This window comes from Xiphophorus couchianus, chromosome 11 (assembly GCF_001444195.1).
Source record: "Xiphophorus couchianus chromosome 11, X_couchianus-1.0, whole genome shotgun sequence".
Classification (NCBI taxonomy): Eukaryota; Metazoa; Chordata; class Actinopteri; order Cyprinodontiformes; family Poeciliidae; genus Xiphophorus; species Xiphophorus couchianus.
Window position 1 is genome coordinate 106,125 of NC_040238.1, and position 24,936 is coordinate 131,060.

A 24,936-nucleotide genomic window follows, 5' to 3' on the forward strand; every position below is an offset into this window, starting at 1 on the left:
TCATAACTTTGGCAAATAAAGAGCAAATATTACCATATTTACAGAATTTGTTGTTCATGAAAGGAAGATTAAACTCAGTTAAGGACTTGCAGGTAAATTAATTTTTTCCCATGTCATAGAGGCAGAACAGATTATTTCAGGTGGCTAAAATATATGGTTCCCCTCCTTTAACTTTGGCAAATAATGATCAAATGTCACCAAATCCACAGGATTTGTTGTTGATGTTGAGAGGAATAAACACAGTTAAAGACTTGTTGATAAATTAATTTGTTCCCATGTTATGGAGGGGTAATAGAGGGGTAATGAATTTTTCTTCCCCCCTCATAACTTTGGCAAAAAATTTAGCAAATGTTTTCAAACTTGTGGGATTTGTTGTTGATGATGAGAGGAATAAACACAGTTAAAGACTTTTTGGTTAGTTAGTTTGTTCCCATGTTATAGATACGGTATGGATAGGGTACGGATTATTTCAGGCAGTTAAAATATATGGTTCCCCTCATAGCTTTGTCAAATTAAGAGCAAATGTTTTCAAACTTACATGATTTATTGTTGATGATGAAAGGAATAACACAGTTAAAGACTTGCAGGTAAATTAAATTGTTTCCAATTTATGGAGGGGGAACAGATTATTTCAGGCAGCTGAAATATCCATTCTCTCCTCTCCTCCCCCCGTAATTTTGGGAAATAAAGAGCAACTGTTTCCAAATTCTCAAAAATTGTTATGTGTGATAGCATGTAGATTATTGGATTAATTTTCTTAATCCAGTAATCTGTCATATTTTACATTAAAACGGGATTTACCAGAAAGTCTACACTCTCATCTTTTCAGGAAGTCTTAATTTTCGGTGCCCTGCTGTCATCCAGTTTCCATCCTCTTATATTAAAAATGAAAAATTATAAATATGTGTTTGAAACCTGTTTAGTGACTGACTTTTATTTGTCAGGCTTACGTGACAAAAGTTGGAAAAACCGACTCTCTTGACGTTTAAAATAACACAAAACAGCATAAGAAGACCTCGTTTATTTATTTATTTTACAGTTTTGTTAGTGCTTTTTTAAACAATAGCTGCCGATTAAACTGAATGTTACAACCTTGACATGATTATATGAGTTGTTTTTTTTTTACCAAGAAATCAATCAGAAGAGCCGTGAAAATGGTCAGATCCGCCTGATCCACCTCTCTGGCTGCAATGCGCGCTCCCGACACAGAGGGAACAGATTTTCACAGGGGAGCAGAATTTCACACAAGAACAGCAGCAAAAACAGAACCGGCGGTTGGAGTAACGGCCGCCTGGCAAGAAACTGGGTCCGAAACCACAGCTATCGGAGAAGTGGTGGCAGCATCTGGTGAGTTCTCGTTAAAAAACATGTTCAGATGTTTGCAGATGTTCGGGGTCACCAATGTGGAAGTCAGCAGAAAAAGACAAAAAAATAATTTGAGTCTTGTTTTATTCTCAATGTCTTCCAATCAAAACCAAAAATAGAATGTTGGTGTCTTCTCACCTCACCTTCTCCCCTTCACAATAAGAGTATACATTCGGATGTGAAAATATATGTTGTATCCACCACGTGATTGTATTATTTTTTTTCTGTCAGTTTAACGTCACACGCAGACACGTTGCCATGGCAACCAATAATCAACAGCCCCGGAAGCGCAGAGCAAAGATTATGTTCAAGTGCTTCAGGAATTAACAATAAAAAAAACACAAAAACATTGTCCACACAAAAAAGTTTATTAAACACCAAACAGAACATTCTGTCCGTTGCAGATTTATGTTTTTGAATTTCCATTTTGCGATCATTAGGAAGTGATTGCCTAAACACAAGTAGTGGTTGATTAGCTAACTTAAACACCTGCAATCCTGATTATCTGTCAGGAAATCTATGTGGGTCACCTTGTTTTTGTGTTAATTGGACCAAAATACTCTGAACTGCGCAGCAAGAGTACAAATTAAGGTGATAAAAGTTAAGCTAGCATGACTGACCTATTCTCCACTTTCTTTATAGCTTTTTAATTAAAGCTTTTTACTGACCTGTGAAATGTGATCTCCTTGGACCTTGTTATCTTGCTGTCATAGCGTTGACAAATATCCCTTTCATGCATGAATTATGATCCTTTGTGTCAGGATTTTTTATTTTTTATTTTCTTAAGGCATAAAAAAGGTAGGAAATTTTTTTTTTAGGTGAGCAATTGTAATTTTCTACAAATACAAAGTTGTTATTTGAAAAATACATCAGTACTACTGTTCTTTAGGGGTTAACTGATGTCACAATATTTTTTTTTTTACCTGCAAGAGTCGTTTACAGTAGAAGGAGGGACAGGGTCGGTTGGCACGTTTTTTTTTGTCTGTCGGCCATATTGGACTAAGCAAAAATAATTTCTTGCATTTGCAGCTGATGGCCACTAGTTGATAGTGTATTTTATGATGCATTAGTGACCACTTCAATGGTCTGTGTGCATTTATAACATAAAAATCCGCATGAAGCACAAGAAAATGGCTTTCAGATAGCTTTCCACTGTAGTGACCACTATGCATGAAAGGGTTCATATCAAAACTTTGTGTCCCCTGCTCAGATTCTTTGCTTGATTGTGTCATTTCCCCGACCACTGATATTCTTGACTCAATGCAAAGCAGCAGCGCATCTGGCGCACAGCCACGCCGTGCACAGTAAGTCACGTGTTGTCCAATCCACCAGATCACTGAGCGGACTTGCCATTTACGTTTTCCAAAGGAATTTTAAAAAGCATTACCTAGCTGTTAATGCAGCATGCAGCTGCCGCCGAGTTACATAGATGCTGGCACATAAAGAGAAAAAGGCGCAGGAAATATTGATGGGGACTGTCCCATTCATGCCAAAGTTAATGGAGACATGTCCACACCTGTCCTTCAGGAAGTTACGCCTATGCGTTGCATACTGGACCGCTTACAGCAGGGGTTTCAAACTCAATTTACCCGGGGGCCGCTGGAGGTAGAGTCTGGGTGAGGCTGGGCCGCATTCACACACACGGTCTCCTCAGCCGAACCTTTCTGATTGCCTATTACCATATTTGGCCGTAGTCAGGCGCTGTAACAGCCGTAATTGTGTAGTGTCTCTTTAAGATACTCTAGTATTGCTAATGATGTCAGAAGTATGCGCCACGGCTTCTCTGTAGAGAGCGTGGGAGAAACGTGCTAGACGGACATGTTAGCTCCCTAACTTTTTAGTAATGTTACGGGTTGTTTGGACGCTGCTCAATTTTCATGTCTGATAATATAGCAGCCGTTCAACCGGGCTTTGTAAGGTTGGTGAAGAGCGTATTTATTAAAGGACAACACTGTGGAATTCCCAGTACCAGTGTGGTTGTGAGATTTTGACCGTCCTGACGAATCTGCCGCCTTCTCACCTCCCTTAAACACAACCCAAGCGTTACAGCGCCTAACCTTAATTACGTTACAGTGATCAGCAACTTCCGGGTCTAGACTGGATGCTGAAGCACTAGTGATGGGATTTTCGGCTCCTTTTCGAGATGCAGCTCTAATGGCTCTTCTTACTGTGGAGAGCCGGCTCTTTCGGCTCCCAAACGGCTCCCCATATATATTTTTGACATTATTTATTAATTAATTAATTAATTAATAGCTTAAACCTAATTTTATAATATTTTGTTTCATTATTGACATTGTTAAGCACTTATGATGAGTAAAAATGCCGCATAACAATGCTATAGCAATACCAGTGCGTGTGATGTCCGCATGTGCCTGTTCAGGTTGTTTGTCGAGCCTGCACGATAGGAAATGCTGACTTTGCACAGTCTGCACTCTGCCCTGGAGCTTGATGTAGCATTAAAATGAGTCCAAATCTTGCTCCGTTTTCTGTCATTCATTTATTTTCACCTATTCAGTTCTCACACTGACTCCCCTTCTTTCTGTGCTTCTTGACCGCTGAGTGAGTGTCTGTACATAAACACCTGCCGACGAACGCTATACAGCTTGGCCAACTGCCTGCCGTTTCCACAAAAAAAGTGGAGATGAACTTCTTTTTTCAGTGTTTTCCCGTCACATTATTAATTGAAACTATGTGTGATTGGTCAGATGTGTGGAGCACACGCTTGACATGAGGGCAGTGGACCGACCGAGGGAAAAAACTCTCCGCTCTAGCGCTGGCAGAAGAGCAAAACACGCAAGGAGAGGGAGAAGGGGGGGAGAGACAGCGAGGCACCGCAGGACAAAAAAAAACGATGTGGGGAAAAACTATCGGCTCTGGCACTTGCAGAGCACAAGCACAACGACAGGGAGGTGGAGAGACAGCGATATACTGTAGAAAAAAACCCGGCTCCCAAATAGGATCCTAAGATGGGAGCCGGTTCCAATCGTTCACTTCAAAGAGCCGGCTCTTACAGCCGGATCGTTCGCGACCGACACATCACTATGAAGCACGTGAAGCAGGAGTGGGCGCGGAAATTGCGCATGTACCGCATGCAAATAATGACAAATAGAAAATGCAAATAGCAAAATGCAAAATGTCTATGTTCTAGAGCAATATACTCCACCGTGATTGGTAAGTTCATTCAGCTCCGCACACAACACTGAAAAGTGCCAATTATATCAAACTCGCGGGCCGCACTAACATTAAACGTTCATATTAAGGCGGGGGCCACAAACTATCGTCCCGAGGGCCGCGAGTTTGAGACCCCTGGCTTACAGCATCGATGGTAACTAAAATGAACGCTCTCTATTGTGGTATCACCCATGGAAGGATTTTTTAAATTAAATGGGTTCATTTTTCTGAGGGATACAAAGCAAGAGTTTTGTGATAATTATTACATGTTTATCAAAGTGATATTCCGTTGCCCTTCCATGGAAAAATGCAGCATCCAGACCAACATGAAAACACTTTTCAGTATAAATTGCTGCTTTGACACGACTACATCACTGCCAAAACATAAAAAAAACTCCCAATAGGACATAAAATATTTGAAAACCAGACATCTATGACCTGACAAGTGAATCACAGCAAGGCCATTAGCCGGTGTAATGGTGTCCTGTAACTGTACCAAGAAGCTAACAGAAACACTGAAGAGAAGAAGAGCTACCATTGATACGGTTGCAGCCATTCATGTTTTACTGTTACACATCTCATTTTTTAGCAAGCAGTCTAAACTGGTATTGTTGTGCACATAAGGGGTAGTTTACCTTCGAGCAAACACCCCCCAAAGGAATCGCAGCGCCCCCTTTTTGTAAATTTTTCTGCCAGCACCCCTGCCGTCCTCTGAACGCCCCCTGGGAGGCGGTACAGCCTTCGTTGAGAAACACCTTTTTATATTCAGCAAACTAATAGATTCCTTTTTTGTTATATGTTGTAAATATTTTAGTTCAATAACATGTTATTGTTTATTTGGTAAGTATTCAATACAGCTGACACAAAAATTGCTAAAATATTATGATATTGTGATATTTTATTTATTTTTTTAGTTATGGAACAAGAGGTCGCACAGTCAGATTTAAAGCAAGGCTAGATACAAAGAAAAAATAAAGCATCTGTGCAACAGATGGACTTCATCTTCACTGTCTGCATGTGCGCACAGTAACACATAGCAGTCAGCCTGCTTACTTTGAATGAAAATGCTGTTGTTTGTTGCTTCCAAAACTTGTTGCTCGATCCTTAAACACAGCCTGTTTAAGCTCCCCTCTGGCAGACGACTACAGTTCATGTGGACCAGAACTTCCCGCCACTAGAACAGTTTATTTCCCGTACCTATTAGACTGTTGAACAGTAGATATTTGATTCTGGCATAACACAGTCACTTTATCAATCTGCTACTCACCACTTGCATACATATTTTTGTTTTTCATATTTTATTTCATTATTTATTTTTACATCAAAACAATTTCCTAGCCTGCGAACTTGTTTACTGGCAGTGGCAATAAAAATGATTCTGATTATGTTCATTTCCAAAACGCATTTACTGTCAGTAAAATGGATAAAAATGTATTTGACATCTGGGCTCTCTTCTTTCCACTAGGTCATGTGTCAAACGTGGTTGGCAACGCTCAATGATCATCATGTCTGCTCCTCAAACTTCAGCTTCAAAGGGTAAAGTGATGCTAAAAGAATATGTTGGACAGTACATTGAAACTGAACACATCTTTCGGTGGATGACCTCCCACCTGGCTCGTCGAATCAAAACTGTACGTCAGTCTGCACAACTAGTTGAGGAGTGGCACTCTGACCCAGCTCATCCAGTCAAGATGTTTCTGTTCACCCATCTGTCCCAACCTCCTGCCTTCTTCTCCTCGCTGTCTGTTAAGTTCACTGGCAGAATCGAGTTTATTTTTGTGGATGTACGTCACTGGGACAACCGGAGCACCCTCTTAGATATTGGTGTGACACAGAGCCCTTCTTACATACTTAAGATGCCAGAGGGTATCTATCACTATGGTAACAGGTAACATTAAGCATGGACAAAATTTACTATAATTTGTGAAAGAGACAACTGTAAATTGTCTTTTGTCTTTCATGCTACTTTTTCTATGCTACTTTCTTTAATGTTATAACAATGCTTCTTTTTAACTTGTTTTTCTTCTTTCTTCCTGAAGTACTGGGGAGTTTCTGTCTCTTGCTGCCATGGATACATTCCTGCGTTCAGTCCAGCCAGAAGTCAATGACCTGTTTGTCCTCAGCCTGGTACTCATAAATTTGCTGGCCTGGATGGACTTCTTCATTACACAGGTCACTTATTATGCTTTATTCAGACACTTTGGTGACTAGGGGCAAAGAGCAAAACCTGAACTTGTGTGATTCTCTTTTAAGCTGGTTTAAAATTGTTTATTTTACCAGGCTATGTTGTAAGCCAGAACCAAAATTTGCAGCATAATCCAGTTGTATTGATGTAGCCCAGTTTATAGCAGGTGTCGTCTCAAGGCATTTCACAAAAGAAGACAGTTTCAATTCAATTCCACATATATTCCAATTGATATGTGTGGCCTGTATTTGTGTTGCTAGTAAAGAGGGTTAGATAACAAAAAAATCCAAAATGTATTCTTTTTTTTTTTTTTTTTAAAGGAAAATCTCAAGATACACCCAGTACGTACAGCTGCAGGCGCTACTGTCAGAGGAATTTGATTTTGACCAAGTTGGCTTCTCGTAGGTGGTTACGGACAGTCTGAGGTGTGATGCGTCAGTTGTACAGACCAATAGTCCCATGTGTGCCGCTGATTTTAGCCGATCCCTCAGATGGACGAACCAAATGTGGTGATCTTGTGCTGGAGTGGTCACACGTGGCAGACGAGGATGAGGTTGATTTGCAGTAGTGGCACTTTGTTGAAAACAAACTCTTAAATGGCCTATGGTCCGACAATGTACATAGAGTCATGCAGTTACTGCTCTGGTGGACATCCCTGCATCCAACATGCCAATGGCACGCTCTCGCGACAATGGCTAACTTGCGACATCTGAGGCATTATGACTTGTGACAAAATTTGTCATTTTATTGTCCCCAGTCCAAGGATTGACCAGCTGTTGCTCATTTTGTCTGATCACCCACAGGACATGCCCCAACCATGCACTGATTAAAAAAAACAACTCACTGAGTAATGCTCACTAACAGTAAGTTGGATTAAAATTATACACAAATCAAGAGAAATATTACGTTTGTACAATAAAGTGTCAGCAAATGCTCATTTACAGTTGTTAACTCCACATGGCAACAATATTTGACATGGGGCATTTATATTTTTGTTCAGAAGATGTCATTGATGTGGGATACTGTATGCATCATAATTCTGAACTAGAAGAAGCCAGACACAGTAAATCCAGAAATAGACAATTGCTGAAATTTACGATTGTGAAATTATGAAAGTGGTCTGTGTCACTTAAGCGCATCACATCCCAATCCCACCACATCTGGCTCTGACTGTCTGACTGTCATATTCAAATAGGCTTCTTTACAGAATTTGTAGTGAACGCTCCACAAAAGGTTATTGCTATTAGTTTTGCTTTCTATTTATTAACTTCCTTCGTGTTATGATCTTGTGACTATCCCGTCATTGCTGAATAAACTTTAAAATCGAACCATAAACGGCTCTATCCATTATTACTTCTGTAAATAGTGCCCTGCTGTGACATCGATGTTCTTGTGCTCATGCGAGTCACTTTGGAGATGTAAAACGTTCACGGTCTGTCAGGTTTAATTAGTAGTATGAACAACCAGGCAAAAAAAGAAAAATCTGATTTCAGTAAAAAAAATAATTAATTTTTAATTAAGACTTCATGTGAACAAAACTTTAATCTTATTTATCACAATTTTCCTGATTTGCTCTTTTAGGTTAATCTTAAAACTCAAAAATTCATTCATCATTCTGTATAATAAAAGTAAGAGTGAGACTAGACTTGTGAAGCAGTGGCACCCAACCAAGAGAGTCTGTTTTATGGTCTCAGATGTCACTAGACAGGGACCAACCAACAGGTGTCCCATTGTATGTAGAACTCATTAGGTCAGACTGATCTGTGTATCTTGTGAGAATTGGCAGGTTTGGCATCAACCTTTTGTTGTATCTTGCCAGCCCATGGATCTACTTACCTCTGTTTTGGCTACATTAGAGAAAAAGCGAGAAGTTCTTTCAACTGGGAGGTCTACTGTTCCTTCACTTTGAGAGGAGCCAGTTCAGGTGGCTCGTGCCACCTGGATGCCTCATTGTTGAGGTGATCCAGATAAACACGCTCGTTTTGGCTGGCTTGGGTCTGCCTTAGGATTCTCCTGGAGTAGTTGACCTAAGTGGCTCCTCCACGAAAGTCTGGGCCTCTCTGCTTAGGTCATTGCCTTTGGGTTGTGACCCCCCCCCCCCCCCCCAAAAAAAAAAACTGATTGAAGCTTGCTGTAAAAATTATAGTATATTAAAATAATTTAATACTTAAAGTGGAACTAAACCCAATGTAAAAGCATAATCCTGCTTGATGGGTATGACAAAGTGTTGGGAATAAGTGGAGGTGGTTAAAGAGGGTGGCAAGGACAAGGACAAAACACGGTTTCCAACTTAGTCAATCAATCAATCAATCAAATTTTATTTGTATAGCACATTTCAGCAGCAAGGCATTTCAAAGTACTTTACATCATTACAAACACAGAAACACAATGCAAGATAGAATCAACAATCAAAACACAGCATTAAGTCAAGTTCCATCATTAAATTTGTAATTGATTACGTTTCAAATACAATCCTAAACAGGTGGGTTTTTAGTCGAGATTTAAAAGAAGTCAGTGTTTCAGCTGTTTTACAGTTTTCTGGAAGTTTGTTCCAAATTTGTGGTGCATAGATGCTGAAAGCTGCTTCTCCTCATTTGGTTCTGGTTCTGCGGATGCAGAGCAGACCAGAACCGGAAGACCTGAGAGGTCTGGAACGTTGATACAACAACAGCAGATCTTTAATGTATTGTGGTGCTAAGCCGTTCAGTGATTTGTAAACTAACAACAGTATTTTAAAGTATATTCTTTGAGCTACAGGGAGCCAGTGGAGGGACTTTAAAACTGGTGTTATGTGCTCTATCTTCCTGGTTTTAGTGAGAACGCGAGCAGCAGCATTCTGGATCAGCTGCAGCTGTTTGATTGATTTGTTGGACAGACCTGTGAAGACGCTGTTGCAATAATCAATACGACTGAAGATGAACGCATGGATGAGTTTCTCTAGATCTGGCTGAGACATTAGTCCTTTAATCCTGGAGATGTTCTTCAGGTGATAGAAGGCCGACTTTGTAACTTCCCAGAGGATCCATCACTCTGCGTTTCTGAGGTCTGAGGCCGGGGTCCAGATTTTATCTTTACACCCGTCTTGCTCCAGAATGTGTCTGGCCCCCCGGCACTGCAGAACAGGACATTACCTGTCCGGCTCACTACAAGAAAATTTACAAAAAACAGAAACATAAAATACAGCTGTTTTATTTCAAACATCAGACTGTTCCCTTGCCTTAAGGAACCTCAGACTGAAGAACTCTTGGCCTCCAAGTCACTTAAACTAGCTCTTTTAAATACAAGATCTCTCTGTGCTAAAGCTCTATTAATTAATGATTTCAACACTGAGCATAGGGTTAGGGTTAGGGTTATGTTTCTGACAGAAACATGGTTGAATGACAATAATGAACAGATTGTACTAATTGAATCTGCGCCTCCTAACTTCAATTTCTTAAGTGAGAATAGAAAACATAAAAAAGGAGAAGGCGTGGCTTCAATATTTAAGAATACCATAAGTTGTAGTAAAATCTCTTTGGGTCACTTCACCTCTTTTGAGTATCTTGGAATTGAAGTTAAAGGCCACAAACAAACTTTGACAGTAACTCTATACAAAACTCCAACATTTGTGGAAAATTTCTTTGCTGACTTGAATGAACTTCTATCACTTATATGTATTGATTATGGTTGTTTAATAATTGTTGGTGATTTCAACATTCATGTTGACAACCCCCAAGACAGAGGGGCAAAAAAGCTCGCTAATATTTTAGAGACTTTTGGTCTAACACAACATGTCAAACAAGCAACACACACTCAAGGACACACACTGGACCTGGTTATCAGTAAGGGTGTGAATATTTCCAGTCTCTCTGTAACTGATGTCGCATTGTCGGATCTCTTCGCTGTTATTTTTGAAAGTTTTTTATCTTTTAACCCACTTGGAGAAACAGCAACCATCACAAAACGTTCTCTCACTGAAAACACAGCAGAAACTTTTAATCAAATCTACTCTTCTTCCTCTCCCTTAAGCTGTAATGACGTAGATAAGTTGGTAAATGATTTTCAGTCTAAAGGTTCAGATATTATTGATTCCATTGCCCCAATTAAAATGAAGGTTGTGTCTGGTAGGAAGAAATCTCCATGGAGGAATGCACAAACAGTTAGATCTGTAAGACAACTCTGCCGTAGGGCAGAACGAAAGTGGCGTAAAACTCAACTTCACGTTCATTGTGACATCTATAAAGAAAGACTACGTAACTATCATTTAACACTAAAACATGCAAGAGAGGCTTTCTTTGCAGATGTCATAAACAAAAACATTAACAATGCTCGAGCTTTATTTGCAACAGTTGACAGAATCACAAACCCTCCTACGACGTTACCGCCTGAATTCCAATGTAATGCTGCCTGCAACCAGTTTTCCAGCTTCTTTTCAGAGAAAATTCAAAAAATCAAAGGATTAATCTGCACATCCACTATAAAGTCAGTACCAATGCTGTGCCCAAACAAAACAAATAAAGCAAAAATGACCCAATTTCAACTACTTAATTATAAAACCCTGCAGGAAATTATAAGTCAACTAAGCTCCAGTTCCTGCTGTCTGGATGTTTTACCCACACATTTCTTTAAGAAAGTCCTGCCTGTTATTGCTGCTGATCTGATCCAAATAGTAAACTCATCGCTCTCATCAGGCGTTTTCCCCCAGGCTTTGAAAACAGCAGTAATCAAACCACTTATAAAGAAGAACAGTCTGGACAAATCACTAATGCAGAATTACAGGCCGATCTCCAACCTCCCATTCATCAGCCAAGGTATGTGTAAAGCTGTGTGTAAACAATTAAATAGCTTCCTAACTTCCCTTATGTGGCTCTGTAGGTTCAGGTCAGAGTCCATCACTACTCCCAGGTTTCGGGCCTGATCACTGGTTTTTAGTTGTAATAACTGAAGCTGTGCATTGACTCTAGATCAGGGGTGGGCAATCCTGGTCCTCGAGGGCCGGTGTCCTGCAACTCTTGCAAGTCTCCCTGGTCCAACACACTTGAATCCAGCAGCTGAATCACCTCCCAAGTGCAGTCAGGTTCTCCAGAGTCCTGCTAATGACCTCATTATTTGACTCAGGTGTGTTGAAGTGGAGATGCATCTAAAAGTTGCAGGAGTCCGGCCCTCGAGGCCTGGAGTTGCCCACCCCTGCTCTAGATCGTTCCTCTTTAGGTCCAAAAATAATAACTTCAGTTTTGTTTCTGTTCAGCTGGAGAAGGTTTTGGCACATCCACACATTTAACTGCTCTAAGCATCTGTTCAGTGATTGGATGGGCTCTGAGTCACCTGGTGACATCGTAATGTAGAGCTGTGTGTCATCTGCATAGTTATGGTAGCTAATATTATTTCCTTTTATAACCTGAGCTAGTGGGAGCATATAAATATTGAATAAGAGGGGTCCTAGGATTGAACCTTGGGGTACCCCACATGTGACCTTTGACCTCTTTGATGAGAAGTTTTCAATTGAAACAAAGAAATCCCTGTTCATTATGTAGGATTCAAACCAGTTAAGCACCGGACCAGAGAGTTCGACCCAACTCTCCAGTCGATGTCATGGTCAACAGTGTCGAAAGCTGCACTGCGGTCCAACAGAACCAGCACTGTGGTTCTCCCACAGTCTGTATTTATATGGATGTCATTGAACACTTTCACAAGGGCAGTCTCTGTGCTATGGTGAGCACGAAAACCAGACTGGAGCGGTTGGTTATAGTTAGAGTCAGGTGGCTTAAATGAAGTGAGGTCTGCTATGTGAGCGCTAAGTAGAGACGTGCCAAGTAAAACCTGTTGATTCATTCCATCTGTAAATTTAAGAAACTCCGGTCCAGAAGACATTTCTTCATGTGTATCTTGTGAATCCTGTGAATTAGTGGGTGAGCAGAGAAGGAGGGAGGAAGGAGGAAGGGAACCAGTCGTAAAGTTCTTACATTGACTGGAGACGGAGCCGTCTCCAGTCAATGTATCAGCTTGTTTTTGTTCCTGATAAGCGGAGGGTTCCATCCTATAGTCAGAAATCCTTGAGCCTGTTCTTCTGAAGCGATGATCACGTTGCTGTCCTTGTTGATGAAATGAAAAAGGTTTGCAGTGAGTAGCTTTATCCCATGTTTATTAAGATTGCGTCCGCCTCTTCCAAAGAGGTGAAAGCGCTGCCAATAGATCCAGAGGTTATCGATGAAGGTCACTGAGCTGGCAGAGCAGGTTTTAATCAGCCATTTGTTTATCATGTCCAGCCTGGAGTGTTTTTCGTCTCCCCATTGAGGTGATGGAATTGAACCACTGAGAAATAACTTCATTTTTAACTTTCCCATAGTGTTCAGAAGAATATTAAAGTCCTTTTTCAGAATCTTAGATTTCTGCTTTGCCAGATCGTTGGCTCCAACATGCACAACTAAAGACTTAATATCTGGCTGATCAGCGGTTAGCGAAAGAACTTTACGAGTTAAATCAGATACAGTGTCACCAGGAAAAGAAATCACTCTCTTTTTCTTGGGATTGCAAACGTGACTGATTCCTCATCTCCAACAATAAGCACTTTTGGCATACCTTTCGTTTTCCTGGTGGTCGCTTTGTCCTTTGGAGCTTTGGAGGGTCGATGTGTTGGTCTTGCCTCATTGTTGATGTTTGAAGGCGAGGTTTCACTCAGAGGCTCAGGCTGGAGTACAGAAAATCTGTTTTTCAGTGGGATTCCCAGAGTCAGAATGTTTTGAGGCCCGGGCTGGTCGCTTTGTCCTTGGGAGCCTGGTCGGTGGAACCGTTTTGGTTGCAGCTGCTTGTTTGTTTTTCTTTGGTGGAGCAGGTGTTGAGGTTGAAGGTGGGTTTCGGCTCAGAGCCGGCCACGCTGATTCATCCAGGTGAGGGGTTCTCCCTATCAGTCACCTCATCGGATCTGCAGTGTGAAACTTTTACTTTGGCTTGGCACCCAGAGCGTTCCAGGGTGAGCTGCTTGATGCGAAGCGTACGACCTCTCTGTTGATTTGAGGGAGAGTTGTCTCATTTCCACAGTTAGCGTTGTGACAAGAGATAGCACCCTTAATGCCAAATTTAATAGCTTATCTGCACAAAAAGTTTATATGGGGTTTACCTACATTTTAAAGAAGTATTATTCTACATAGTGAGTCCACTCCAAGCTATTAATCTTTACACAAAGGTCTCCTTGTTTCGCTGAAACTGTGATATATTCATAAAAAAGAATGTTACCTTTTTTTCTTCCTGCCATTAATTTTTATTTGTCATTCCTATTTATTTTCATTCACAGGGAGCAACAATCAAGCGATTTGTTGTTCTGATCAGAACACTTGGAACCTACAACTCCATATTGCTGGTGTCTTGGCTTCCTGTTTTGGTAGGAAATCATCTGACTCATATTTTTACAGCTGCCTTCTATTGAATATTATGTTAATCAATTAATGGGTTGAAACACTAAACTAAAAAAATAAGTAAATATCTTGGCTTGCAAAATTTTTCATACCCCTTGAACTTTTCCATATTTTGTCATATTACAACCACAAACATTTTTTTTTATTGGAATTTAACGTGAAAGACCAACATAGAGTGGTATAGAATTGTGAAGTAGAAAGAAATAGATAAACACGCTCGTCTTGGCTGGCTGGGGTCTGCCTTAGGATTCTCCTGGAGTAGCTGACCCAAGTGGCTCCTCCATGAAACAAAGCTTAATTCAAAACACAGTGTGGTGTACAAAAATGTTCACACCACTTGGACAATACTTTGTGGAACCACCTTGTGCTGCAATTACAGCTGTAAGTATTTTATGGTACCAGCTTTGCACATCCAGACTGAAGTTTTTTTCCATTCTTCTTTGCCAAACAGCTCAAGCTCAGTCAGATTAGATGGAGAGTGTTTGTGAACAGCAATTTTCAGAGTTTGCCACAAATTCTTGATTGGGTTTAGGTTTGGACTTTGACTGGACCATTCTACACACAAATATGTTTTGTTTTAAACCCTAGCCCTGGGTTTGTGTTTAGGGTCGTTGTCCTACTGGAAGGAGGGCAGGTCAGAACTACGACAGTTTTGCCTTAGTTCTGCCCTTCCAACGACCTTGCAGTTGTCCTTCCAGAAGAAAGGACAACGACCCTAAGTCTCAAGTCTGATCCAGTTTCAAGTCTTTTATAGACTGCAACAGGTTTTCTTTCAAGATTGCCTTGTATTTGACTCCATCCACCCTCCTATCAGTTCTGAGCTTTTATTCTTGATGTCCCAAGTGCTGTTTTAAGGGTTTTTATTTTTATTTTTATCTGTGTGCCAGGAGACCTGCTTGTGCCCCTCAACAGTAGTATTTAGCTAAATATAACAATTTAGCAAAATTAGTCTGGCAAAATGTCTTTATAACAATTTGTCATTACTCTAGATAAGTGTCAGTATTCAGTAAATAATGACACTGAATACAAAGTTGACATTATTTAAAATGTCTTTATAACAATTTGTCATTATGTCTTTTTTATGCCAACTTGACATTAAACAAGAATCATCAGTTGTCATAAATAGGTTATAACAGGTATTAATTATCAAACTTTAAAATGTTATGTATCTTTCTGTATTATTACATTACCCTGTCATTTCTTGTTAGTCCTACCTGTGAGTTATGAGACCATTATTATTGTGCCATTAATATTTTTCTTACAGATTGGAACTAGGGATGGGTGATATTGCATAAAATTCATATCACTATATAAACTCACCGGCCACTTTATGAATAGCTGGACAGCTTTGCATTAATGCAAATGTCGAATCAGCCAATCACGTGGCAGCAACTCAATGCATTTAGGCATGTAGACATGGCCAAGACGATCTGCTGCAGTTCAAACCAAGCATCAGAATAGGGAAAGATGGAAAGATGATTTAAGTAACTTTGAACGTGGCATGGTTGTTGGTGCCAGATAGGCTGGTCTCAGTATTTCAGAAACTACTGATCTACTGTAATTTTCACACACAATCACCTCTAAGATTTACAGAGAACGGTCTGAAAGAGAAACTATCCAGTGAGCGGCAGTTCTGTGGGTACAAATGCCTTGTTGATGCGACAGGTCAGAGGAGAATGGCCAGACTGGTTCGAGCTGATAGAACGGCAACAGTGACTCAAATAACCCCTCGTTACAACTGAGCAGTGACGTCAGTAACGCGTTACTTACTAACGCGCTACTCGTCCTGCTGTGTCTTTGTTAATATCAAGTTAATATATTTGCTGTGAATTATGTCGAGCTTCGCGTTGCACTCCAGAAAACTGCAAACATCGAGACAGCGCAATAAAAGTGAAAACACCCACAAATGAACGAGTCCGTAAAGTTGTGGAACTAAACGCCATTATAATCAGTAAAATTAAGATAAGTGTCACAAATCTGTGCAACGGGACATCTGAGTTGTGGAGCGGCAGGAGGAGCGCTGTGCTCTGACAACAAATGCAGGGCCGTAACGCAGAACCTGGACGCTGGAGTGGGGTGTGTGTGTGGGGGGAGGGGAAAGGGGGGGCTGAGGGGAGTTTAAAATCCTATTTATAGTTTTCCAGACAATACTGGAACACACAAAAACACGCACAAATTGTACTGTAAAGAAAAAACTAAAGAATAATATAAGCTTACCAGAGCAGAGTAGCCCTCCTACCAAAGATAGAAAAGGTCCTGCAGTCCTCAGAGTTTCTGATGCCCCCCAATAATTCCTGATTTTCTTACTTTCTTTTTATCTGATGGTGTTGACAAAAACTTTGGACACTATTTCAATTGAGTTGTAAATGCTGTATATGACGCTGTATATATATATACTGTAGTTGTATATGCAAATGCTGATGCTCTTTCACGCATGTCCAACCAAGTAGTCACACAGATCTTACAGTCACCATGTCAGGGTTTCTGAATCAAACCCTCCAGGGCCCCAATGTCTTCCAGAGCCCCAGCATATGTAACCGGGTTCCGCTTCACTCCACTGTACCAGGCCGGCCCAAGTAACCCCTCGACTCTGCGTTGTGTAGATTTTTTAATGAAGACAAGGAGTTTCTGGGTGATCAGGCAGTTTATTTCCTGAATGAGAAGATATAGGGGGTTTGAATCAGTGCAACAGCTCAGCTTCAATCAGCACACTACAACAGAGAGCTATGTTAGCTTTTAACTTAGTACATGAAGTGTTTTACAATATTAACAAAACTAAAAGTACAAAAATTGGTGCCAGGCACACATCTAGTAAATAGTCATTTGTCTAATTTAATAAAAATGATGTTTTATGTATTGCTAACACTTTTCTACACTGTGTGCTGTGAAGAATGTAATTCATCTCTCGTGCAGCTTTCACAAACTAGCACTGAGTACAGGGGCCAGCAACATATAACCAGCCACACAAAGAGGGGGCGCTATTTCCCCATTGTACCGATACAAGCAAGTGGGATTCTGCAACTTAAACCTAAACACTGTTACACATACATTCGACAACACTGCGATTTCAAATGGGCCAGATAGCTGTGTTTTCCCAACAGTGAATCAGCTGTATTTGGATGCACTTCCAGCAATGACAATTCAACAAATCCATGCAGAACAGAAAGATGATTCCATTATTGGCCAAGTTCTGTATTTCAAAAATAATAACAAAAAACCACCTCGGAGCGTAAGGATCAGCCTGGGAAGACATGGGAGCCTTCTCATAAAAGAGTGGAGGAGGTTGGTGGTCAGAAATGGCATCCCATACAGACGCATCACAGATGGTTAAAGAGGACGCATTGAGCAGCTCATCTTGCCAGAGAAGCTGCGGGTGGTGGCTAAAACTGCTCCGCATGATGATTCAGGTCATTTAGGCTTTGAGAGAACTTTACAGCTGATAAGAGAGCGATTCTACTGGCCAGATATGTCCCTGGAAGTCAAATTGTGGTGTGAGCAGTGTGAAAGATGTTGTCTTAGGAAGACCCCCACAGGCAGTGTTGGAGCTCCTCTTGTCAGCATTCACAGCAATGCCCCCATGGAGCTTGTGTGTGTAGACTTTCTCTGCCTGGAAAAGTCAAAGGGGGGCAATGAAAACATACTTGTAACAGATCACTTTTCTCGTTATGCTCAAGCCTACCCCACCAAAGACCAAAAAGTACACACTGTGGCCAAGGTTCTGTGGAAGAATTTCTTCTGCTGGTTTGGTTTTCCAGCAAAGCTCCATGCAGATCAAGGATGCAATTTTGAGAGTGCAATTGTAAAAGAACTATGCAAGATCACTGGCATCACTAAGACTCACACCACTCCATATCACCCACAGGGGAATGGGACCACTGAAAGGTTCAACCGGACCCTAATGAATAATTTAGGGTCCGGTTCTAGGGTCCTAATGAATACATGCAGATGTATTTGCCTTCTGTCAATTGCATCCTCTCTCTCCCATCAGTTTGTCTAAAAATGTATCATCAATACCAAGAGTTTTGTATAAGGAACTCTGCCACCTCACCTAAAGCCCAGGTGGCATGTACAGTATATGTGGATGCCATGACCCATGCTTACAGCACGAGACATGACTAAACTGGATACACTCCGTACTATTTAATGTTTGGGAGACATCCCAGACTTCCAGCAGATCTGGTGTTTGGGACCTCAATCTCTAATTGCCAAGCGGGCTACAGTGACTATGTACAGACACTCCATGACTTGTATACAGTATATATAATATGCAGTGACATTGGTTCCAAAGCTGTATTGACCAGAAGCAGAGGAGCTGGACATAGAAGGCAGCCCTGCTCATTAACATAAAGATGCACACAGAAAAGTAAGAAAAAAGGAGAGGAGGCAATGACAAAAGAACGAGATTTGTATAAGGAAAAAACAAAACATATACTTTTCTTGACAAAAACGCACGTTTAAGGGAAATGAAAAAGAAAATATATACATTTCTTGACGAAAACACATGTGTAAGGAAAAGAACAATTAATGTACATTTTTTGATGACAGCGCACGTATAAAGGAAAGGGAAAAACAAAATACATAAATTTCTTGACGACAGCAAATGTGTAAGGACAAGGAAAAACAAAATATATATTTATGCTTTTATTTTTTATTATGTCAGTTTTGGTCCTCCATACTAATGAACTTTACGTTTGAAACATTACATAATTTAAGCCTCTTTTAAGCGGTGCAATACGCCATCTTGCGGACCCCTCCAGGGGACATGGAGAATTCTTTTTCTTTTGCGTTCCCTAGCAACAATCTACTTATCAGTTCATGCGGCATAATTGAATACTATAAGTCTTTCTTACGGGGCTTTCTGATTTAATACAAGGTTATGTAAGGTTTTTCCATGAATGTTAATATCTCCTTGTGAAATATCTATCATTTTATATCTTTTTCTTTAGTATAGAAAAGCACAACAAACCTATGATATAAACAGAAACTTTCTGTAAGTAGGAAAGAAATAAAAATACATCCAAACTATTTGGACTATTTCTGAGTTATTGTCGCGGGGTAATCAGTCATCTGACAGTTTTGATTGTGTCTCTATTGTGCTGGTTCTCTGAATGGTTTAAAGGGCCGTTCTCATGTGCAGTTCCATCTCAACCTTAACAGACGCAAACATCAGCATCAGGGCCGGCCCAAGACATAAGCAAACTAAGCAGTCGCTTAGGGCCCCATGGCCAATAAGGGGCCCCCTCAGTGATTTGTTTTTTAAATAATATATATTTGATAATGTATGTAGAAATCATTATTTTATGGGTAAAAAGAAAAAAGAAATTGCTCTTGGGGGCCCCTGGTGGCCGCGGTAGGTACCGCAAGCTTCGCTGGTAGCATGAGCTGTCGTGCAATGTGCAGTGCGCATCCAAACATCAAAAGCTCCGGTCAGAAGTTAAGTAAGCAAAATAATGTCTCAAAAAAGGACTTATCCTTCAGGGAGGGAGAATAGAAAGAGGAAGAATAGAAAAAAAGCCAAGATAAAGGTTTGTTTTAATGAGCCTTGGTAATGTAATGAAATGTAAAAGATTTGTAAAGCTGCTAATAGAAAATTAGCTTGAACGCTCAAGTTCAACAGCCAAATATTTATGCTAGGCTGTTTGTGTTTGTGTGAAAATGAGTTTAAACTTTAAATTAGTTGATTCTCATGGTTGGCTCTGTATATTTCTGAGGTATTTTTTGGCTTCAAAGAGCTGTGTTTGATAACAATAATTAAAACTTCTCAATGTTTGACATTGTCTAGTAAAATGTTTTTACGTCAGGATACATAGCTGCTACATAGACGAGCAACTCTATGCTGTAGTTGGAGATATGTTATTTGCTGCTGAGCATAATCATTTTGTGGCTAAAACAAACATTAGTTTTACTCAACTTCTAAGTTATATGAAACTTCTGTTAAAATCATTTAAGGCACAGAAGTCAGTCCAGTACCATTCCACATTCTCAGGGGAGAAAGAGTCACCTGGTATAAATTACATTTTTAGCTATTGGAGTAATGCTTAAGATAAATTTATTCAATCAATTAATGTCATGAATATGTGTATATGTATTCCATCTTAAGTTGGGCTGCACCGATTGCAGTTTTCTGGCCGATCCCTGGTTACCGATCTTTAAAAAGTCTGACCTGACGATTTTGATTTTGGCTGATATGATTTTTTTTTGTCTGAAATGTCGTTAAATATTTCAAGAAAGTGTTTTGAAACATGTCTAATTTTCTCTCTACTTCAAATTTGGATACCATGTTGTCAATCTATTACATAAAATTTTAATAAAATATATGAATTTGTGGTTGTAATGTGACAAAATATGCATACCTAATTGTATTCAAGGGGTATCAATAGAATTGCAAGACAATGTACATCCATAACATATTCCCAGTGCTTCACTTATTTCTAGCTTGGTAAAAATCAGCCCCTTGTTCTACGCTTCTTACAGAGCTTCTGGACCCTCAGCTATGAGAAACAATTGTTTGCTGAAGGCATGGACTCTGTTAAAGTTTTAAACAATCTGAATTTACCCAATTACTACCTTTGGCCTTGATGTAATGTACCAGCTTAATAAAGCTTACCAGAAACTGCATGCCTGTAAACAACCCCGTAAGTAGTAGCTCTCTTTGCCAGCAATAAAATATCCATTCCTCTTGCTTTGAGTTTAGTTGTTTAATTTTTGGAAGCAAGGCCCACATAGACTAAATGACCTCATTCCCTTACACTCACTCTCAGTGTCAATTACAACCCTATATAACCAGATTATAATTATAAAACAGCGCAGAAACTCAACGTCAACATCGTTCACAATTCCTGCTGTTCATTGACTAGCCCAGTTGAAATTCAGCCGGAGACATCAAGCTTAATGAGAAAACCGTCCTATACAGAATTGCATAGGAAGGCAATGGACCAGCTAACTTTTTCCACATTTGGTTCTAAGAATGTCTACAGTGCATATCTGCAAAATTCAGATAGGCTGCCATGTCCTATCAGCAAATGTCCTTCCACCCAAAATGTCACAGGGGAAAATTGGAGCTCTGCAAAAAGCTTTTGCCAAGAATGTTTTCATTAATCCAGAACGGAAGTTCTTAAGTTCTTATTCATTTTCAATAAGCAAGAACTTTCATCTGGCTCTTATAAATTTTAAACACATACACTGTAGAGCTTTTCAGAACAGGAGAAACCTGACAGGGACTATGCAATGGTTTCTTCATCACCTTTCTGTGCACAACCCTTTTTCCTTTATTACTCAGCTTGATCAGTGACCAGATCTTGGAAATGTTGTGGTTTGTTTGTAAAAAAAAAAAAAAAGGACACCAGAGTGCTTTTGGAGATTTGGTGCCACCAAATGTCTTTTTTTTATCCTTCCCAACTTTTGTATTTTGAGATAGCAATCTCAAAATAGAGATTTTTCTGAACACAATTCCTTTGATTTTGTTTGGTTCTTGCTCTAAAATTAGTGATACTTTATATAGATCAATGTTTCATGTCATATCATATTTAACCAATCAGATTTATCTCAGGTGAATTCTGTTACATTTTAGAAACATCTGAAGGATTTTAATTTGAAACCAGATGCCCCTAAGTTTAGATTTTGTTATATCAAAGACTGTGAGTAGGTATGTACATGTGATTTGTAATTTGTTTTGATTTCTATTTTTATAAACTTCTAAAATTGTCGCTTTGTAATAATTGCTTACCATGTGTAGAATGCTGATGGAGAAGTTTGACTATTATTCCAATAAATAGTTAATTTTTTTCAAAGAAACTGTGAATTCTTTCCAGATGAACTGAAACTAATATGATCTTCTGATGCGTCCCAAATAGAGTAACATATGTTCAGAACAAAAATACATATTTTCAAAGATTTTTATTTTTAAATTGTTGTTGCAGAAAGTATATTGTGCTTAAAAAACAAAAACAGAAATAAACTTAAAAGACAATTGAGAAGTACATTAATTTAAAAAAACATTATCATGAGGGAACTGATTATTACTCTATTTTTATTGCACGAAAAGGTACTCCCATGCTTCCTTAGGGTGCACCCACATTATTATAGAAAGAAGATGCTTATATTCACTAATCAACTTGTGAGAAATAGACTTATATTTGATCAACTAAGGCATTAGGTCACAGTACCATGGGTTTTTTAAAAAGTTGGAAATATTCACCCCAAAATAAAATAAAACAGTAAAGTGAAGTCACAGGGCACTTTGAAAGAATTCAAAATCACCCAAGGTTTAGCTTCAGGGGCAATTTAACACAACTGGTAAAAAGAAAAAAACAGACCTATGTTACAAGATAGAAGGAAATTAAATACTGACTGATCCAACCAGTTTGGTATAAAGGGGAACTAAAGAGTTAGAAATTACTTTTAAAAATAGGCCAAACCACACTAAAAACCAGTTCACTATTTATTTAAGTTACTAATGATTAATCATTACTTCAAGTAAAATAACACTCCTACATCAAAGAAAAAACATTTATGGCAGTTGAATATTTTTTTCTCATATTGATTGAAAGGGGCAGTACTAATGCCTAATCACCACGTCCTGCCTGAAGTGATGCTGCACACCCTCAGTCCAGAGCAACCCCTCGGCATGCCACCAAAAGGCTAAATAATAAACTATACTTAGTACTTCTATTCAAAAGGTTCTTACTCAGGAAAAAGGCTGTGCCACATATTTTGGCCAGTAAAAGTCTGTGATTTTTGCAGCAGAAATACTCATCCTGGTATATGCAATTGTATTAAAGTTTAATGTTATAAGCCTTAAATTGAAGTGATAAGTATAATCAGAAAACACATAATCAGAAAACTGTTTAGTTTATTGTTGACATGGTTTCAGAGAATTAGAAGACAGTTTGTCCTGTGTTGATGAGAAAAGTAAACATTCAGTGTGGTGAAAAACAAAAGATAGTAAAATATAGTTGATAGGAAAATAAAATACTGTTCCAACAGATATTTTATACACAATACTATAGGAAGTTATAAATATGCAAATACAATAAAGCTGCTTCTAATTTCTACAGCACATAAGCACAGGTTCATTTCTGGGTAATATGAACTACATTTCCACTAACGCGGCTTGCGTTTACTGCACCTAATAAAGTGAATGCAGTTACAGACTGACTACTTAACTGTAATTTTAAAAACGCTCCTGGTAACTGTTGTTTTTGTATCTCCCCACAGGCTCTCATTCAACTCCCCTATCTGGACAAACTGTATTGTTACAGTCTGAAGTTGATTCGTTATGCAGACACCACCACATTCGCAAGCTTAGTTAGGGCTGACTGGACCTTTTACTCATCCCATCCAGCTCTCTTTCTGTCCACCTACCTGGCTCATGGCCTGTTGATTGACTATTTTGAGAGGAAACGCCATTGTGGTACAAGGAACCAAGAGAACTCCACAACCAACCTCGAGTGGCTAGCCAGTCTGTGGGACTGGTACACCTCCTTTCTGCTTCACCCTATTACATTAGTGCAACAGTTCCCGTCTGATCTTTCAGAGTGGGAAGATGACCCCAGCTTTTTATTTGAGCGTTTGGCTTTCCCAGATCTCTGGCTTCACCCACTAGTAAATGTAGACTACTTAAAATCTCTTCCAACCTGGAAGGTTAAAACTGTTCTCCATCAATGCCAGTCTGTGTCTTGTTTACATCAAGATGATAAACAGGATAGACTGCCATCAAACATAAACTGCCAAGAACTGACAGATTCCTCACCTCCAAGCATAAACACACTTCCACACAGTAGTTTAAGCCAAATAGGATCTTTGTGCAATCAGGACAACAGGCTCAATATTTTGTGCAGGGACCAAGATGCCAACAGTAGTCAATTTGTAAAGTCTGTTTCTCTTTACCCATCTTGCTATGGCTACAGAAATAAAAGCTTCCAAAAAGTTGACAGATTTCCTGAGGATGGTAGCATCATTCCTGTAGGAGTTTCTGTTACTCAGGTAAATTGGTCTGGGTGGCCCAATGACATGCTTCCTTGTTCAGAGTGTGTGGTGTGCCTTGAGAACTTTGTGAATGAGGAGCTGCTCATGGGCCTGCCCTGTGGCCATGCCTTCCACCAGCAGTGCATTGTGGTATGGTTAGCAGGAGGTAAGCACTGGTGCCCACTATGTCGCTGGCCCAGCTACAAGAAGAAAAACATTATAGTTGCACTAAGCACCATCACTGAAAACACAATGTAGAACTGATTCATTGTTATAATTAAACTCTGCATCTTCTTTGACAATTGCCATGTTTTACGGTCACAATTAATCAGATTCAAGGTAGACTGGAGAAGCAATGAAAATGCATTAACGATCCATAATCTTGGTTGGTTTCATTCCTAGTAATATACAGTGCAATGATCATCATAAGAGCTGATACAAGCAAGACCCAGGGACAGTGTTCTCTGTATCAAGGGTTCATCCTGCATCACAAAGACAGGAAAAGTACAAAGACATTGGTGTATCTGTTTAGATTTTAATGTATATTCTGTATATTTATAAGGAAATCTGCTTCTGGCCAAAATAATAAAGAATAATCTTCCAGATGAAATTTGTCAACAGCATTGACTGCAGTCATTGTTTTCCTTTCCTACCTACTTGGTACTTGTGGGTTTGTAGAGAGGCTGGTGGTGAGTTCCAGTGGTCAAAGCCCAAGAAGCTTATTGTGCCCTGTGTAGACTGGCTGTCCATGGGGACAATAGGGCAATAAAGAGACATTGGACACAAACAGCTACGGGTGAGATAAACACAAAAATCTCAGTTCTGTATGTACTACAATTTTAAAGTTATTTTTAGTTT

The 24,936-nt window shown here is 39.6% G+C and overlaps 1 protein-coding gene across 4 annotated transcripts in view; it reads left to right on the forward strand.

Annotated features, from left to right (window-relative positions):
* rnf103 (ring finger protein 103) overlaps positions 1-24,701 on the forward strand; it is a 45,157-nt gene extending 20,456 nt beyond the window's left edge. Inside the window, exons 4-7 of one of the 4 annotated variants that reach the window (XR_003597119.1) lie at positions 6,002-6,072; positions 6,576-6,708; positions 13,992-14,078; positions 23,329-23,409. Coding sequence is in view for 3 of the 4 variants with exons in the window: in XM_028030341.1 (XP_027886142.1) it covers positions 6,002-6,424; positions 6,576-6,708; positions 13,992-14,078; positions 23,329-24,336 (1,651 nt within the window). In the remaining variant the exon portion in view is untranslated. Of the gene's footprint in view, positions 1-6,001; positions 6,425-6,575; positions 7,422-13,991; positions 14,079-20,586; positions 21,898-23,328 lie in introns of those variants that run through there. The other 3 variants (XM_028030342.1, XM_028030341.1, XM_028030343.1) reach the window with 3 other exon arrangements.
* Positions 24,702-24,936: the final 235 nt, after the last annotated feature.